Consider the following 19,430-nt stretch of genomic DNA (forward strand, 5'->3'; position numbering starts at 1 on the left):
ATTTTTTTGGTATTTTTATTGTAAACAATATTACAGATGGCTTCCCTTTTTTCCTCTTTTTGCTCACCTTAACCCACCCCCAAATTATTAATTAAAAAGAGTGTATATAAACATGTGTAATTGAATTATGTGTGCTAAACAAAGTGAACTGTCAATGTGCAAAAACACTCTTGACTGTAATTTTTCGTTTTGGTGGGGAGTTATAGTAGGAGAGACTATGAACAGGCTACCTCAATCCATCTCCTGGCTTTACTTTCTTTTTGTATGAGTACCTTGTGCTTTAGTTCTATCATCTGTAAAATGGGATATTGCAATAGTACTTTTCTTGTTGATTATTGTATGCATTCATTTAAAAGGCTTATAATAGTGCTTACTTGGAAAATAGTGCTCCATGAATAGTAATTAGTTTTTTTAACTAGTGGTACTAGTATGATAGTAATTAAGATGTGCTTGTTCTCTCAATTCACAAAGCTACTGATCTAGATTATTAGTTATTTAAAATTTTGCTTTGTAGCATAGTATTTTAGAATAATACTAACAAATCTAAGAATTCTTTATTTCAGAATAATATGATTCTTCTATAACTTATTGAATGGGCAATCTGTTTGCTGGTGTGAGTGTGTATATTTATGTTGACATAGGTGCCAACACTTCTAAATTTTAAAAATGATTCTTCTATAACTTATTGAATGGGCAATCTGTTTGTGCTGGTGTGAGTGTGTATATTTATGTCCACATAGGTGCCAACACTTCTAAATTTTAAAACATTAGAGATTTTTCTTTTAGATTTTTGCGTACAATGTTGTGCCTGGAGTATAGCAATTTAACATGTTTTAGAGAGAGATATAACATAATAGCAGGATGCAATGATAATTTTTTAAAACTGAGATAGAATTCACATAACACAAATTAATTATTTTCAAGTATAAAATATAGTAGGTTTTTATTGTTAACTTTATTATTTATTGTAGACAGAATGACAGATGTCCCCCATTCTCCCTCCCCTTTATTACTGTCTGTTTCCATGGCATATGCATATATGCACATATGTTCTTTGATTAATCTCTTCCCGTATCCTCCAACCTTTTTCCTTCTAAGATCTCTCAGCTTGCCTCTTACATCCACTCTTCCGGGCCCCATTTGTTAGTTTATTTTGTTAATTAGGTTCCACAAATAAGTGAGATGATTTGATATTTGTCTTTGGCTTATTTCACTTGCATAATCATCTCCAGGGTCCCATCCCAGCGGCCGCAAAGCGTAAGATATCCTTGTTTTTTACTGCTGCATAATATTGCACTGTCTAAATGTACCACAGCTTTTTTATCCACTCAGCTACTGATGGACACTTTGTTTCCAGATCTTAAGTATTGTAAATTACATTGCTATGAACATACGGGTGCATATATTCTTTCTGATTGGTGTTTCGGAATTCTTAGGACATATTCCCAGAAGTGGGATCTCTGGGTCAAACTGCAGTTCCATTTATAATTTTTTGAGGAAATTCCATACTGTTTTCCATAATAGCTGCACCAATTGTATTCACATCAGCAGTGTACTAGGGTTCCCTTTTCTCCACATCCTCTCCAACACTTGTTGTTTGTTGATTTATTGATGGTAGCCATTCTGACAGGTGTGAAATAATTCCTCATAAATAGTTTTAATATGTATCTCTCTGTTGATTAGTGACATTGAGCATTTTTTCATACGTTCATTGGCCATCTGTATGTCCTTTTTGGAGCAGTGTCTATTCAGGTCCTTTGCCCATTCTTAAAATTGTATTGTTTGTCTTCTTGGTGTTGAGGTATATGAGTTCTTTATATATTTTAGAAATTAATCCCTTATTAGATGTATCATTGGCAAATATGTTTTCCTATACAGTTGCTTCCCTTTTCATTTTATTGATGCTTTCTTTTGCTGTGCAGAAGCTTTTTAGTTTGATGTAGTCCCATTTGTTTATTTTTTATTGTTTAAAGTATTACAAATAGTAGTATATAGCTCTCCTTTTTTCCACATTGACCTCCCCCCAGCCTCCCCCACCCCTTGGCACATGCCCTCACCTCCCTAGAGTCTTCATCCGTTGGTTATGCCTATATGCATGCATACAAGTCATTTGGTTGATCTCTCCCCCCCGTCTGCCTTCCCGCTGAAGTTTGACAGTCTGTTTGATGCTTCTTTGTCTCTGTATCTATTTTTGTTCACCAGTTTATGATGTTCATTATATTCCACAAAGGAGTGAGATCATGTACCACAGTTTTTTAATCCACTCATCTGCTGATGGGCACTTAGGCTGTTTCCAAATCTTAGCTATGGTGAATTGTGCTGCTATGAACATAGGGGTGCATATATCCTTTCTGATTGGTGTTTCTAGTTTCTTGGGGGATCACTGTGTCAAATGGGAGTTCCATTTTTAGTTTTTTGAGGAAACTCCATACTGTTCTCCACAGTGGCTGCACCAGTCTGCATTCCCACCAGCAGTGCCCGAGGGTTCCTTTTTCTCTGCATCCTTGCTAGCACTTGTCGCTTGTTGATTTGTTGATGCTACCCATTCTGACAGGTGTGAGATGGTACCTCATTGTCTTTTTGATTTGCATCTCATAGATGATTAGTGACTTTGAGCATGTTTTCATATGTCTCTTGGCCTTCCTTCTGTCTTCTTTCGAAAAGTATCTATTTAGGTCTGTTGCTCATTTTTTGATTGGGTTGTTTATCTTCCCTGTGTTAAGTTGTATGAGTTCCCTATAAATGTTGGAGATTAAACCCTTATCAGTGATAACATTGGCAAATATGTTCTCTCATGCAGTGGGCTTTCTTGTTGTTTTGTTGATGATTTGTTATGTTTTCTTGATGAATTTTATGTTTATTAATTATAAAATGTCCATCTTTGTCTTTTGTTACCTTTTTGTCTGTTATCAGTACTCCTACTCCCGCTTTTTTCTAAATACCATTTTCTTAAAGTGTCATTTTCTACCTTAGCTTTGAGCCAATGTTTATGTTTGGAGCTGAGATGAGTCTACTGTAGGCAGCATATAGTTGGGTCTTGTTTTTAAATCCATCCTGCTACAGTGTGCCTTTTTTGGGTGAGTTCAGTCCTTTTACATTTTGGAATATTGTTGATGTATGAGAACTTTCTCTATCCATTTTATCTTTTGTTTTCTTATTTCTCTGTATCTCCATTGTTTATTTTCCCCTTGTACTATTTGTATTTTAGTTTGGTTGTAGTGTACGATTTTTGTCCCCCTGTTTTCCGTTTCTCTCTCTCTCTCTCTCTCTCTCTCTCTCTCTCTCTTTATTTTTAAATTATTTTGTTTTGTTAATCCTCACCCAAGGATACCCTCTCTATTGATTTTTATTTTATTTTTAATTGTTTTATTGCTTAAAGTATTACAAAGAGTATTATATATGTCTCCCCCCCCCCGCCCCCTTTTTTTTAAGAGCGAGTGCAAGGGAGGGGGAGAGACAGAGAGAGAGAAACATTGATTTCTTGCCTCTCAGGCATGCCCCAACTCATGGCCAGGGATCGAGCCTGCAAGTGAGGTATGTGAACTTGACCAGAATTGAATGTGAGACCCTTCAGTCCTCAAACTGGTGCTCTAACCACTGGGAAAAACTAGCTATGGCCATTTTTCTTTTTTTATAGTTACATGTCTCAATTCTTGATTTTTGTTTTGTTGTTACCATTAGGTTTATATAAAATCCTTTTATATATACAGTAGTCTTTTTTCTAATTCCATCTCATCTCCATTTGCCTATGAAAGTTCAGTCTTTTTCATCCTCCACTTTTTCGTTTTTGTTCTCACAAATTATCCCATTTATGTTGTCTGTTCATTTGAAAAAACGAGTCTTTTCAAAAAAGTATTTTACCCCATTTTAACTTTTATGTTATATTTAAGTGTTTAATACCCTATTCTGAAATAGAGTTGCCATTTTTTTCTTCTGTCTGTCTATATGTCAACTTATAGTTTTGTATTGTCTTTTTGCTTCCAGTAAAACTGCTCCTTTCAATATTTCTTATAATGCACATCTTGTGGTGGTAAATTCCCTTAGCTTTTGTCTGGAGAAGTCTTTTAAAAAAATACATTTTTATTGATTACAAAGAAAAGGGGAGAGGGAGAGAGAGATAGAAACATCAGTGATGAGATCCCACACCGGGGATCGAGCCCTGATCAGAATTGAACCATGACCTCCTGGTTCATAGATTGATGCTCAACCATTGAGCCATGCCGGCCAGGCTGGAGACGTATTTATTTCTCCTTCATATCTAAAGGAAAACTTTGCTAGATACATTATTTTTTGCCGTTGATTTCTCTCCTTTAGTATTTCAATATTTGGTTTCAGTGTCTCCTATCTTGTAAGGTTTCTTCGGAGAAATCCGATGATAATCTAATGGAATTTTCTTAATACGTGGCAGTCTTTTCCCCCTGCTAATCTTTGGAAATCTTTCATAGTCATTAACTTTGGACAGCTTTAATACATGGAATGCATTGTTTCTTGGAGAAAGTGGATTTTTTTGTTTGCTTGTTTTTGTACTGAGATAATTAGGTGTTCTGTTAATCCCTTGGATTTGAGGTTTTAGCTTTCTATAAGTTTGAGAAGTCTCCATCAATTATTTATTTGAATAGGCTCTCTGTTTCCTTCTCTTTCTCTTCTCTTTCTGCTATATCCATTATTTTTATAATCCTATTTCTAATAGAGTCATATAGTTTTCTTAGAGTTGATTTATTTTTTGTTAACTCTTAATTCTCTTCTTCCACCTGAGTCATTTTTAGATGTCTAACTTTAAGATCACTCATTCTTTCTTCCATATGGTTTGAGCTCTCTAATTCATTCTTCATCTCATTTATTGATTTCTTCAGTTCCAGAATTTCTATGTGATTCCTTTTCATAGTTTCAATCTCTAAAGAACGCCTTTTGTTCATCAATTTTATTCCTGTGCTCATTGAACTGCATTTCTATTTTCCTATATCTCATTCAATTTATTCAGAACCACTATCTTCAATTTTCTGTCACTTAAGTCAGTCTTCCATGTCTTTTAGTTTGTTTTCTGGAGACTTTTAATTAATTTCTGAATTACCTTGTCAACTTGGTTATTCATAATACTTGATGGGTTTTTTCACTGCCTTGTTATTTGAGATTTTAAAATCTTTTTAGATACTTTTTAAAAAACAATTTAGCAGATTCATAAGTAGAAGTCTTTCTCTTGTTTATTAGTCGATGCTTTTATAGTGCAAATTTTTATTTCATTTGCACTAGTGGGACTTGTGGATCTCAGTAGGGCAGTGTCTCCTTAGGAATGGAAAATGCTGTAATGTTGAGCATCTTTTCAAGTGCTTTTATCGTCTCTGAGTTAGATGAGATATATTTATGTCCCTTGGGTATCTCTCAGTTCCGAAAGGTGCAAGGAAGTTCCACTTTTTTGTTTCCTTTCTGCAGAATTATCTGGGAGTTGGGCAGCTTCCTTCTGACTTGTTGAGCTGATCAGGGAAGAGGGGGTAGGGCAAGTGTGAGTAGAAATGCTATGAAATTTCCTACCATTTTAAGTGTGACTCTTGGTTAGGTGTTTGTTTGCTGCAGTTTTTAAACTGGTTTCTGAGTTCTCACAAAGTTAATTTTTAACACATGTTGTTGCTTATTCTTTGTTTGTGTGGGAGAACAACAGCCTGGAGTTTCTTAGTCCACCATCTTGCTGAGGTCACCTGGTATTTCATTACTTTTAGTGGGTGAATAATATGCCATTGTATTAATACCACATTTTGTTTCTCCATTCATCTGTAGGTAGATGCTTGGGTTGTTCCCATTTTTTTTGCCATTATGAGTAATCCATGCTATGAACATTTGTGTAAATTTTTGCATAGTCATCTGTTTTCATATGCATTCATAGGACTATACCTATGAGTGGAATTATTTGGTGATATGGTAACACTGTGCCTAATTTCTAAGTAATTGCCAAACTGTTTACCATAATGGCTTACCATTTTACATTCACTCAGTGCATCAGGGTTCCAATTTCTCCACATCCTCACCAGCATTTGTCATTTTTGTTAATTTGCTTAGAGCCAATCTACTGGTGTGTGGTGGCAACTCATGATTTTCATTTGCTTTTCCCAAATGACTAATGCTGTTGAGTAATTTTTCATGTGCTTACTGGTGATTTGCATATCCTATTTGAAGAAACATTTATAAAAATTCTTCTCCCAATTTTTAATTTAACCGTCTTTTTATATAGTCTGGATATAAGACCCATACGCAGATATATAATTTGCCAATATTTTCTCCCATTCTGTGGGTTATCTTTTTACTTTCTTAAGAGTATCCACTTATGCACAAAATATTTTAATTTTTTATGAAGTCCAGTTTACCAGTTTTTTTGGTTGCTTGTGCTTTTGATGACACATCTAAGAATCCATTGCTTAATTAAAGGTCACAAAGATTTATGGTGGTGGTTTATTTTTTTCGTATGGTGGTATTTTCTTTCACAAGTTTTGTAGTTTTAGTTCTTACATCTAGAACTGTGATCCTTTCTTTATAATATCTTTGAAATTTTATATGTGATCTTCTAGTTTTGTATGTTTAGATGGTTCTCAAATTTTCTATTATAATACTGTTGTAAAAATATTTGCGTACTCACCCAGATAGATATTTAGAAATATTTTTATTTAACACTTGTGATAACACACATACACACAGGCACACATTTACACACACATATTTTTGTATGTATTCACACATTGGTCTGATGATTTCCTTGGAGTATATTCCTAAAAGTGACATGGTTGGGTCAAAGTTGTACAATTTTAAGACTTATCATACATATTTTAAACTTCTTATAGAAGCCAAATTTCTACTCCCAGCAGAATGTGTACGTAGCCATTTCCTCAATCTTCAAGAATTAAAACAATGAACAGTTTTTTAGCTGTAATGTATATTTTGGGGGACTTGGATTCACTTTGAGTTAATTTTTGTAAATGGTACAAGATTGGGGTCCACCTTTATTCTTTTGCTTATAGACATAGAGTTGTCTCAGCACAGTTTGTTGCAAAGACTATCTTTCCCTATTGAATTGTCTTGATACCATTGTGGAAAATCTGTTGACCATAAATGTAAAGTTTTGTTTCTCGATATTCATTTCTCTTCCATTATTCTGTATGTCTATCCTTGATGCTAGGAACATATTATTTGGATTACTCTAACATTGTGTACCAACTTCTAAGCTGAGAGAACTTTTCTCATCAAAAGTTGTTCCTTTTTTAAAAATTAAATGAGCTGATAAAAATTAGCATCCAACTTTCATAATCAGTTTTTTTTAGAGATGGTGAATGTTTTTATGTGTATTTTGGCTCTTCACCCATCTTATTACTTATATGCTAAATCTCTTCTCTGAATAACTTAAAATACTGGTCTGGATAGAATTGAGAGTCATTCTTCTTGAATTTATTGAAGTTATTTTGCTTTTTGTTTTCTCTATCATTTTCCGGAATGTACACAAAGGTGAAGCAGTTCTAAAATAGTAGTTAATTCACTTAAGGAAATTCATCATGCAGTATTTTTATTTTGCATTTTAAATGTTCTTTAGGTCTGCAAAGAAAGCAGAGTTGGAAGAAAATCAGCGGAGTTATAAACAAAAAAAGAAAAGGCGACGCATTAAGGTTCAAGAAGATTCATCCAGTGAAAACAAGGTAATAATGATATTTACTATGTGCTTTAATTGTAACTGGTACACTAGACCATGAAAGTATGTTATTACCTCTTCAGCATTTCATGCATTTGTCAAATTCTATTAGTTAATTTCTTTTTTATACTTTTTGTGGAAGGATTGACTTATTGAATGTATAAATATGCAGAGGTATTTTGACATAATTTTTTTTGTTTCTTAACTAAATATAATTGAAATTTTAAGCTGTTCTAATTCATTATTTTACATTCCAAGGGCTGTAGAATTGATATAGTGTTGTATTTTCTGAAGATATATTTTATTCTGCATAATGACTCATGTAAATTATTTCTTCTAGCAATGAAGTTTGCCAATATGAATTTCTTGTATATAAACATAATTATGTAAAGTACAATTCTCTGTAATATGTTTTATTAGGTCAACACTATTCTCTTTTGGGAGGGTTCATTGTTTTAAACGAACCTTTTAGACCATTTCTAAGTATACAACTCAGGGGCCTTAATTAAATTCAGAATTGGAAAACTCTCTACGCATTAAGCAGTAACTCCTCTTTCCTGACTAACCCCAGCCCCTCATAACCTCTATTTTAATTTCTTTGTCTATGAATTTGCCTATTTTTGGGTACTTCATTTAAGTGTAGTCATAATATTTCTCGTTTTGTGTCTGGCTTGTAGTCATTGACATAATGTTTTCAAGGTTCATCCATGTTGTAGCATGTGTCATAATTTCCTTTCTTTTTAAGGTTGGATAATATTCCATTGTATGTATATAGCACAATGTGTTTATTCATTTATCTGTTGATGGACATTTGGGTTGTCTCCATCTCTGGCCATTGTGAATAATGCTGCTATTAACGTAGGTGTGCAAATATCTGTTTGAATCCATGATTTTGATTCTTTTGATTACAATCTGAGAAGTGCACTGCCCGGATCATGTGTTAATTCTGTGTTTATCTTATTGAGGAACTGTCACACTGTTTTTCTAATGCACCAGGCTTTCAATTTTTCTACATCTTCACAATTGTTACTTTTGTCTTTTTTTAAAATTTTAAAAAGTTATCCTAATAGTATTTCATTTGTGGTTTTGATTTAAGTTTCCCTAATGACAAATAATGTTGACTGTCTATTCATGTGCTTACCGAACATTTCTATATCTTCCTCAGAGAAAAGTCTATGCCAGTTCCTTGCCCCCTTTTTGGGGTTGTTTGTGTTTTAATACTCTTCTTTATTGCAAAGTATACTTCTGAGGGTTTTCAGTCTGTTTTCTTCTACCTTCTCTTGCTATATTATTTATTTTCATATGAAATGGATAAGTTTGCTACTTTGTTTATTACCTCTGATCATTTAATTTCCATAGAGTAATTCTGAAGGAGATAAAGAAGATGATGAAGAGGAAGAAGAAGAAGATGAAAATGATGATTCCAAGTCACCTGGAAAAGGCAGAAAGAAAATTAGAAAGATTCTTAAAGATGATAAACTAAGAACAGAAACACAAAATGCTCTTAAAGAAGAGGAAGAGAGGCGGAAACGTATTGCTGAGAGGGAGCGGGAACGAGAGAAATTGAGAGAGGTAAATCAATTTTTATTTGTGATTTTTTTTTTAACCTGACATATAGATTCATAGATATATTTCAGTATTACAAGAATTGAATGTTGTAATCAACCACAGATTTTTAGTGATAGTTGGTTTTATTCTACTAGCCACTTAAAAATCTTTAAGGCTTTATTAATATAATTAGGTACATGGAAAGAGTTAAGATAATTATATGATGACCAACATGATTGTGTTTTATCTGGGGTAGAAAAATGATTAAATAAACATGAAATTCGTGCATGGAGGGGGGTGTCTCTCAGCCCGGCCTGCACCGTCTCTAATCTGGGACCCCTTGGGGGATGTCCAACTGCTGGTTTAAGCCCGATCTCACAATCGGATTGCTGGCTCCTAACCACTCACCTGCACGCCTGCCTGATCACCCCTAACCACTCTGCCTGCTGGCCTGCTTGCCCTCAACTGCTCTTTTCGCCCCCAACTGCTCCCCCTTGCCAGCCTGATTGCCCCCGACTGCCCCCCTGCTGGTCTGCTTGACCCCAACTGGCCCCCCCTGCCAGCCTGCTTGCCCCCAACTGTCCCCCCCCTCCTGGCCTGATCGCCCCTAACTGCCTCTGCCTCGGCCCCACCACAATGGCTTTGTCTGGAAGGACATCCAGAAGGTCTCCTGGTATAATTATAATATTACCCTTTTATTAGCGTAGATAGAGGCCTGGTGATAGGTGGGGGCTGGCTGGTCTGCCATGAAGGGGGTCCCAGATCAGGGTAGGGGTCCCCTTGGGGGGGTGGGGCCGGCTTGACGAGGGAGCTGGGGCAATTTGCAGGCTGGCAATGCCCCCATCGGGGTGAGGGTCCCTGCTGGGGGGCATGGCCAGCCTGGGCAAGGGGCTGAGGGCCATTTGGGGGCTGTTTGCAGGCTGGCCAAGCCCCCAGCTTTGTCCAGAAGGACGCCTGGAAGGTCTCTGGAAGGTCTCCCGATCTAATTAGCATATTGTTCTTTTATTAGTATAGATTTCAAGCAGATGTATAAATGGAGGGACTAGCTTTGTAAATTTCTTTGTACCCATTACCTAGCTTCAAGTTACCAATATTGTTTCATCTATTCTGTCACTTTCAGATTATTTTGTTGAAATCTCAGAAATCATATTCTGTCTGTATGTAATTCAGAATATATTGTGGAAAGATAAAGACCTTTTAAACATTACTACAGTATTATTATTACACTAAACCATTAACATTAATTCCATAATATCAAATATCTAGTTATTTAAAATTTATTCATTTTCCTCAAAAACATAGTAATGGTTTGTAAATATAGTTGGTGTGTACCATAATCCCAAGATGGTCTCACTCACTACATGTTATGTTGCATTTGGATGCTATGTTTCTTATGTGTACTTTAACCTGAAGTTTCCTTATGGTGCATTTGTTTAAGAAACCAGATTATTTGTATGGCGTTTTCTATATTCTGAGTTTTGCTGGTCACATCCCTGTTTTGTATTTTCATTGGCTACTGTATGTCCTATTCACTATTAGTTGGCAATAGATGCCTGACCAGATATAAAGTCAGTTCTTTTTTTTTGATAGAATTACTCATAGGTGGTAATATATATTTTTTCTTGGATTTCATTTAGAGGTACTTTAAATCTAGTCACTTTTGTGATATTAATTTTATTTAAAACTTTTAAACAACAATTTGGTAAATAGACATTAAAATCCTATATTATAATTTTCTAATTTTGATTCCTATCAGTATACATATGTGTGTTTCACATAACCACACCACTGTATGTGCATATGCTGTATTTTTCTCTCCCTTTAAAAATATTTTTCCTTTTTATTGAATTTATAGGGGTGACACTGGTTAATAAATTTATACAGATTTCAGGTATACAATTCTACAACATATCTACTGTATTGTGTATTCACCACTCCATTTCCTCTCCCTTTATTTCAGGCAATTTAAATGTATATTATCATATTCCATTTATTTTTAATTGGTTTATTATGTTTATTTTCTAATTGAATTTTTATATTAAATTGAATATACAGGGGTGGGCAAAAGTATGTTTATAGTTGTAATACAAATAAATAATACAATAAATAATAACACAAGAATACACTGTGTTTCATGTACTCACAACTGTAAACCTGCTTTTGCTAATCCCTGTATATGCATTGTTAAAAATCATATATTATTGCCAGCTGGCGTGGCTCAGTGGTTGAGCGTCGACTTATGAACCAGGAGGTCAACATCAATTCCTGGTCAGGGCACATGCCTGGGTTGTGGTCTGGATCCCCAGTGTGGGGCGTGCAGGAGGCAGTTGATCAATGCTTCTCTCTCATCATTGATGTTTCTATCTTGCTCTCCCTCTCCCTTCCTCTCTGCAATCAATACAAATATAGTTCTAAAAAATCATATATTACTATAAGCCTACATTGGAATCTACACTAATAAAAGACAAAGATGCTAATTGACCGTACCTTCGCTACACCCACCAGCCAGTCAGAGTGACTATATGCAAATTAACCCAACCAAGATGGCGGTTAATTTGCATATACCAGCTGGGAGCAAAGACTGAAGACAACGTGGAAGCGAAGCACTACAGAAGGAGGAAAGTAGAGGCAGCGGAGACAGGAACGGAGCCAAGGCGGTGGAGGCGGGAGGGAAACCAGCCGGGTGTGGAGTGGAGGGAAAAAACCAGCCAGGCGGCGGAGCGGGGAGGGAAAAACCCAGCTGCGCGCGAGCGGAACGAAAGCCCACCTCAGCGGGGTTTCGCTCCCTTCTGTGCTTTGCTCCAGCCGCAGGAAGCCCCTATTCTTGCAGGAATCTTTCCTGCAACGGGCCTCTAGTAAAAAATAATTTTCTATTCTACCTGGATTCTCCACTCAGAAGAAACAACTCTCAATTCTTTTAGCTGTTCTTTGCTTTTACCTATATGTTTCTGCTTATTATGCTTATGCTATTTCTTAATTTCTCTTTGTATTATTAGGAAGTTGTAGATTTAGCTCTCATGTACTACCTACCAAAGCTAGAGTTTCCTTTTTCGTTTTCTCAGTATGGTTATATCACAGTTCTGGTTAAATCGTAAGTCAGTGTTCACATGATTATAACCATGTAAATATTCATAGCAGGGCTATGTAGTGTATATTTCATGTGTGTATCATATATACATATGCATGTGTACATACACATAGTACATAATGATTAGGTTCTTTTTGTTTATACTTTTTGTTTACATTTCTTAGAGTTAATGTTTTGGGGTCTTTTTCTATATACTTAGGATGAATTCTCATTTTCCATCTTTCCAATAAAACTCTGTATGTGTTGCTAGTTTTGAATGTTTTAAATTCCAAAAGTCTCACCTCAGCTTCATCTCTGGGCCTTAGGTGGTCAGTTTTGTATCTCCACCTATAATGTCTTATCCCTGGTTACTATGGGTTTATAGTTACCTTGTATTTTTTTAAATTATTGGTTTCAAAGAGTAAGGGTGGAGGGAGAGAGATTCATTGATATGAAATATCGATTTTTTGCCTCCCACACATGCTCCAACCGGGGATTAAATCCGCAGCCTGGGTATGTGCCCAGACTGGAATCAAGCCCACAGTCTTTTGCTACATGGATGACACTCCAACCAACACTGGCCATGGCACCCTTTTTGTTTTTTTTTAATAGTGCATTCTGTTTTCCCACCAGAGTTTCAAGTTAGGTGAAGCAGTAACAAGTGTTTTATGTCAACACCCTTCAGTTATCTCCCAGACAGGTTAGAACAGATATCTTTATATATAAAAAGCTAAGCGACTGGCTGACCGGGATAGCTGTGTCGCACAATGACCACCAGGGGCCAGGCGCTCCGACCGGTAGCTATGAAAAACACTGACCACCAGGGGGCAGACGCTCAATGCAGGAGCTGCCGAGCTGAAGTGACTTGGCAGCTGCGGTTCTTGGGTGACACACCTGGAACCAGAGAGGAAGGAGCACAATTCCAGGGTGCTATACCTGAGAACCGCCCTCTTGCAATCCTGGATCCCTCAGGGGATGTCAGAGAGCTGGTTTCAGCCCGATCCCCACAGGCCAGGCTGAGGGACCCCACCTGTGCACGAATCAGTGCACTGGGCCTCTAGTACACAATAATTTGCAAATAAGGTCTTCTGTTCTTCCCTTGTTTGAGGGAGAGAACTGGCAACCAAGCTGCAGCTGCTTAAAGTAAAAGACCAGGAGGTAATGGGGTAAGAGCAAGTAAAAATGACATAAAACTTTCCTACCATTTTGAAGATGGCTTTTTCTTGACTGGTTATTTTCTTGGTTGCTAAAAACCTTTGACTGTTTTGCAGAACACTGACAAAGTTGCTTCAGGCAGTTTCTGATGATTTTTTTCTTCAACATTTCTGTGTGGAAATGAGAGCTTAGAACTTCCCCTTTCATCATTTTGTTGACATCTACCTTTTCCCCTCATTTTGTGGAAGGTATTATCTGTGGTTATAGAATGCTAAATTTATAATTTTTTTCTTTTATCCGTTTAAAGATGGTATTTCTTTATGACATGTTGTTTATAGTCTTCCTTGTTTTTGCCCCTATGTATGTAATGTGTCTTTTTTTTATTTAGAAGATTGTTTTAATGACTTTAAAAAGATTTTCTGTTTATCACTGGCTTTCAGGAGTTGATTATTGTAGTTTTCTTAGTTTTTATCCTGCTTGGTGTTCCTTTAACTTGTTGGATCTGTGGGTTTATGATTTCCATTACATTTTTTTGAAGTTTTTAAATTGATTTTTATAAAGAGAGGGAGGGGGGAGGAAGAGAAAGAAAGAAACATCGATGTGAGAGTGAGACATCAGTTGGTTCCCTCCTGCATGCCCTCTACAGGAAATTGAGCCTGCAACCCCAGGCATGTGCCTTGACCAAGAGTCAAACTGGCAACCCTTTCGTGCATGGGGCAATGCCTAAACAACTGAGCCACACTGGCCAGGGGTTCCATTAAATTGTTTGAAATTTTTGACCATTACTTCTTTTCTTTTCTTTTCTTTTCTTTTCTTTTCTTTTCTTTTCTTTTCTTTTCTTTTCTTTTCTTTTCTTTTCTTTTCTTTTCTTTTCTCTTCTTTTCTCTTCTCTTCTCTTCTCTTCTCTTCTCTTCTCTTCTCTTCTCTTCTCTTCTCTTCTCTTTTCTTTTCTTTTCTTTCCCTCCCCTCCCCTCCCCTCCCCTCCCCTCCCCTCCCCTCCCCTCCCCTCCCCTCTTCTTTTCTTTTGTGGGACTCTATTTACATATATTTTAGGCTTTTGAAAATTGTCCCACTGGTTTTTTCAACACCCCCCCCCCACTGTATTTCACTTTAGATAGTTTCTTTTTTAAATCCTTACCTGAGGATATGTTTTTTATTGATTTTTGGAGAGAAAGAAAAATCAATGTGAGAAAGAAGCATCAATCGGTTGCCTCCTGTAACCACTGCGACAGGGGATCAAACCCCACAACCTAGTTCTATGACCTGACTGGAAATCAAAACCACAGCCTTTTGTTGCATGGGACAATACTCCAACTAGCCATCAGACCAGGGCTGAGGATAATTTCTTTTGCTTTGGCTTCAAGTTCATTGATACTTTCTTTTGTACTATTGTGGTGTTATTCTCATTTAATGACTCTTTCATATTAGATACTTACTTTTTGTCTCTAGGAATTCCACTTCGTTATTTTTATATCTTTTATTTCTCTTCTGTGTTCATGTTTTCCTTTCAGTATTGGGACATAATTTACAGCTGTTTTACTGTGCTTGTCTGCCAATTCCAACATCTCTATCCCTTCTTGTTTCATTTTTGTTAAAAGATTTTTCTCCTGTTTATTCATATTTTACTCTTTCTTGACATATCTAGTAATGTTTCATTAAAAATAGATATCGTAATTTGGATGTTGTTGAGTGTCTGTAGTCTTTTATTAGAGGGTGCTTGGCATTTTTCTCTACAGGCATTTAAATTACTTTAAGTTCACTTTAATTATATCTATACACACACACACATATATTTTTAAAAGCTTTGATATATATTTTTAAAAGCTTTGTTAAGTTGTCTTAAATACCCTTTATGTATGGTTTTGCCCCATTGCTATTGTGTGGCCCTTCTCTGTTCTCTATTGAATGCCCTCAGTTATGCATGAAGACTCTCTACTCTGCTATGTCTGTAATTGCATGCTTTCTAGACCTCTGATCATTGGGGACTGTTTAACTCATAGCTCCTGAATCACTCTTTGTCTGGCTTTGTGCAGTTTTACTCCTCATATACATTTTAATATTCAGCTAAAATTCAGTGACTCTCATCTTGATTTCTGGAGGTCTTTTGTGTAGCTCTTTTTTCTCTATAGTTCTCTGTAGTTTCTGTAGTTCTTTTTGACCTTTGTTTCCTCAACTCAGCACGACTCTAGTACTTGACTTGTGGCATGTATTGAGATATCCAGGGTGAGAAACGATGAGATAAATCACAGACATTACCACAGTGCTTCTAAGTCTTGTAGAGGTTTTTTTTACTTTGGAAAACATATAAACCTGTGATCTGTCCTGGTCTTCTGAAGCCAAAATATTGGATGTGTGGTTTCGAAGTAGATGTTTATATTTTGAAAAATTTCTTTTAGTAAGAGTAATACTCTACCCTTGTTTGCAAGATTTCTTTGAGCTTAACTATAGTTCCCTCTCTTGTAGGTGATAGAAATAGAAGATGCTTCTCCTACCAAGTGTCCAATAACAACCAAGTTGGTTTTAGATGAAGATGAAGAAACTAAAGAACCATTAGTACAGGTTCATAGAAATATGGTTATCAAATTGAAGCCCCATCAAGTAGATGGTAAGAAACTGTTAGATGATTAAAGCATTTTAAATTAAGTTTTACCAACATTTGGTGTCTTCTGTGTGCCTCATATTCTACTAAGCACTGGAAGTACATTGGTGAGCAAAACAAACATGAGATCCATGCTCTTATGGAGCATATAAGCAAATGAGGAAGAAAAAAATTGAATGATTACAATGATAGGGAGTGTTAACAAAAGTGGAAGTAAGTGCCACTTACAAATGGATATATATGGCAAGTGTATCTCACCTGGTCTGCAGTGGTTGACTACGGTCAGCAGCGTGGTGGTGGGGAGTTAGTTAGCTAAAATCTTTGTCAGGCAATGCTATTTCAACATTTTGAGGTACGTTTGTTAATAATTTTTCTATATTAGTATTAGAAAATTAACAAATTATCTCTATCCTCTGCTTTGTTAGAGTGGAATCAGTAAGTCAGTTTTGAGTAAGGGAAGTTTTACAGTTGCTACTCTTGGGTAGCCAGCCCCCTTTCTTGTTCAGTCTTTACTAATGAATGAAGGGAGTAATGATAAATTATCTCCTGTTATTTTATTGATTTACTCAATAAACCTGAAAGTATATTTGATAGAAATCTGTTTCTTTAGATAAAGTTTCTATTTTAGATTATTTGTATGTTTCTTTGGACCATCCCAGGGAATGGTGGTCCGTATAAGTTAGATAAGGTGAATGAAGGAAAGTCACCTTATTGTATGCTTGTTTTCACTGTCTTTTTTTCTAGTTCATTTGGGGAGGTTTGCATTGGAGGGAAATCCTCATTTACATTTAAGAGATTACTTATTTGTTTTAAAAATTCTATTTCCTAGATGTTTTGTTATTGTTAATGTTTTTGATATGTTTATGAAGGAAGATTTTTAACTTGGGCCTTTAAATTGAACTTAATGAAGCTGTTCTTTTTAGGTGTTCAGTTTATGTGGGATTGCTGCTGTGAGTCTGTTAAAAAAACAAAGAAATCTCCAGGTTCAGGTTGTATTCTAGCCCACTGCATGGGCCTTGGTAAGACTTTACAGGTACGAACATGAAGGTATTCTGTTCTTGTGCATTTATTAATTTAAGAATATAGGATTGTTATGTTCCAGACAGTTATAGGGGTGGAGATAAGGCAATAAATAAGAATAACAAGATCCCTCCCCCTAAAAGCTTATATTCTGGTGGTAGAGAGAGATTTTAATCAAAATAAGAATGTATATTTTCAGATAACAAGTGTTAAGGGAAAATAAGGAGGAGAGCATCACTTAGGAGATGATATTTGAGCAGAGATCCTAGTGAAGAGAAGGAATGGCATTACAAGCATAGCCAGTAAAAACTGCTGAGATTCTGAGGTAGAAATGAATTTTCTTTAACGCTTTTTAACAGTCTGTCATCCTGTAGTAATGAGAACCTTAAATATTTTTCACTATTAAGGTACTACATTTCTGAATGTCAGGAATTGTAGCAGAGAAGGGAAATTAGTGAATGTATGTATTTTAAACCATAAGATAATTATTATAGATTCAGAATACTTAAAAATGGAAAAGTACTCCATAACACAATTGTCTATTAAATGCAGTGGTATTTTCTGAAAGGTTGTAGGAATGTTCTGTGGAGGCCAGGAACTTAGTAGCTGTTTTGGTGTGTTCACTTCTTATATTCATACTAGAGGCCCGATGCATTAAATTCATGCAAGAGTAGGCCTTTGCAGCCCTGGCTGCCTCAACCAGCCCTGGCAGCCCTGGCTTTGTCCGGAAGGTTGTTCGGACGGTCGTTCTGCTCTTCAGCCGTTCGGTCGATTTGCATATTACGCTTTTATTATTATAGATTATTATTACTGGTCAAAGAATTGTGGAGCTGTATAATTATACATTATCTAGTTGAACCCCCCCCCCTTTTTTTTTTTACATAGGATATCTCTTCCCCTGTACTTTGCCTGGTTTGGAAGTTGTGAGCTTTGGTTAGCTGCTTTATTGTTTAAAGGAGAAACAAACAAACTGAAACAACTATTGAATTGTAAGATTGCTTGATTTAACTTCTTGCAGCTATTGATATCATTTGTTTTTCTGTAGGTAGTAAGTTTTCTTCATACAGTTCTTTTGTGTGAGAAATTGGATTTCAGTACAGCTTTGGTGGTTTGTCCTCTTAATACTGCTTTGAATTGGATGAATGAATTTGAGAAGTGGCAAGAGGGATTAAAAGATGATGAGAAGCTTGAGGTATCATTTTAATGTTTTTATTATTAAAATAACTGGATGAAATTAGTATACTAAAAAAGATTTTTTTTACCAGTGACATATATTTCAATGAGGATATTTAGCATTTATACATTACTAATATCTACTTTTAAAAATCTTTATTTTCCCACAAAAGGTCTCTGAATTAGCAACTGTGAAACGTCCTCAGGAGAGAAGCTACATGCTTCAGAGGTGGCAAGAAGATGGTGGTGTTATGATCATAGGCTATGAGATGTACAGAAATCTTGCTCAAGGAAGGAATGTGAAGAGTAGGAAACTTAAAGAAATATTTAACAAAGCTTTGGTAGATCCAGGTAAGTTAATAACAGGCACTGTGATAGAGAAGCAAGTTGAATAAAAAATGTACGTTAAGTTTTAATTAACAAATACCAATTGAGCAGCTGCTAAGTAGCTAGTTTTGTTTCATTTATCCTTCAGGTTTTTGCCTTTTTGTTTCTTGGTATAATTTCATGAAGATGAAATCACCCTTAATGTTGCCAACTGTTCAGAATGCACGTCCTTAGAATAGAAGTGTTTATGGTTTTTAGGAGAGACCATGTGAACAATTAAAAATGTCACGTGCCTGTGCCACAATTGCAGATACAGTGGGGCCTTAACTTACGAGTGTCCCGACTAACGAATTTTTGAGATACCAGCTGTCTCTCAGCTGATTTTTTGCATTGAGTTGACAGAGTAATTTGAGTTAACGAGCTCCTTAAGGAGCTCCTTAACGAGCTCGGTCTCGGAACGAATTAAACTCCTAAGTCAAGGCCCCACTGTATTTCCAACTGTCTGAATATTATATGACTAGTGGCTCAGTGCACAGAATTTGTGCATTGGGGGGGGGGTGTCCCTCAGCCTGGCCTGCACCCTCTCCAATCTGGGACCCCTCAGGGGATGTCCAACTGCTGGTTTAGGCCCGATCCCTGTGGGACATCCCCCTCGCAATTTGGGACCGCTGGCTCCTAACCGCTCACCTGCCTGCCTGCCTGATCTCCCTTTAACCACTCCGCCTGCTGACCTGCTCGCCCCCAACTGCTCCCCCTGCTGGCTTGATCGCCCCCAACTGCCCCCCAGTGCCGGCCTGCTCACTCCCAACTGCCCCCCCCCCCCGCCGCCGCACTGCTCGCCCCCAACTGCATCCCCTGCCGGCCTGATTGCCTGC

The 19,430-nt window shown here is 36.5% G+C and overlaps 1 protein-coding gene across 1 annotated transcript in view; it reads left to right on the forward strand.

Annotated features, from left to right (window-relative positions):
- Window positions 1-19,430, forward strand: part of ATRX (ATRX, chromatin remodeler) — a 265,117-nt gene that overhangs the window by 126,914 nt on the left and 118,773 nt on the right. The window contains 6 exon segments of the mRNA XM_006082832.3: window positions 7,571-7,673; window positions 9,026-9,238; window positions 15,900-16,041; window positions 16,959-17,068; window positions 18,101-18,247; window positions 18,402-18,579. Of these exon segments, the coding sequence (XP_006082894.1) occupies window positions 7,571-7,673; window positions 9,026-9,238; window positions 15,900-16,041; window positions 16,959-17,068; window positions 18,101-18,247; window positions 18,402-18,579 (893 nt within the window).

This window comes from Myotis lucifugus, unplaced genomic scaffold (genome assembly GCF_000147115.1).
Source record: "Myotis lucifugus unplaced genomic scaffold, Myoluc2.0 scaffold_4, whole genome shotgun sequence".
Lineage (NCBI taxonomy): Eukaryota > Metazoa > Chordata > Mammalia > Chiroptera > Vespertilionidae > Myotis > Myotis lucifugus.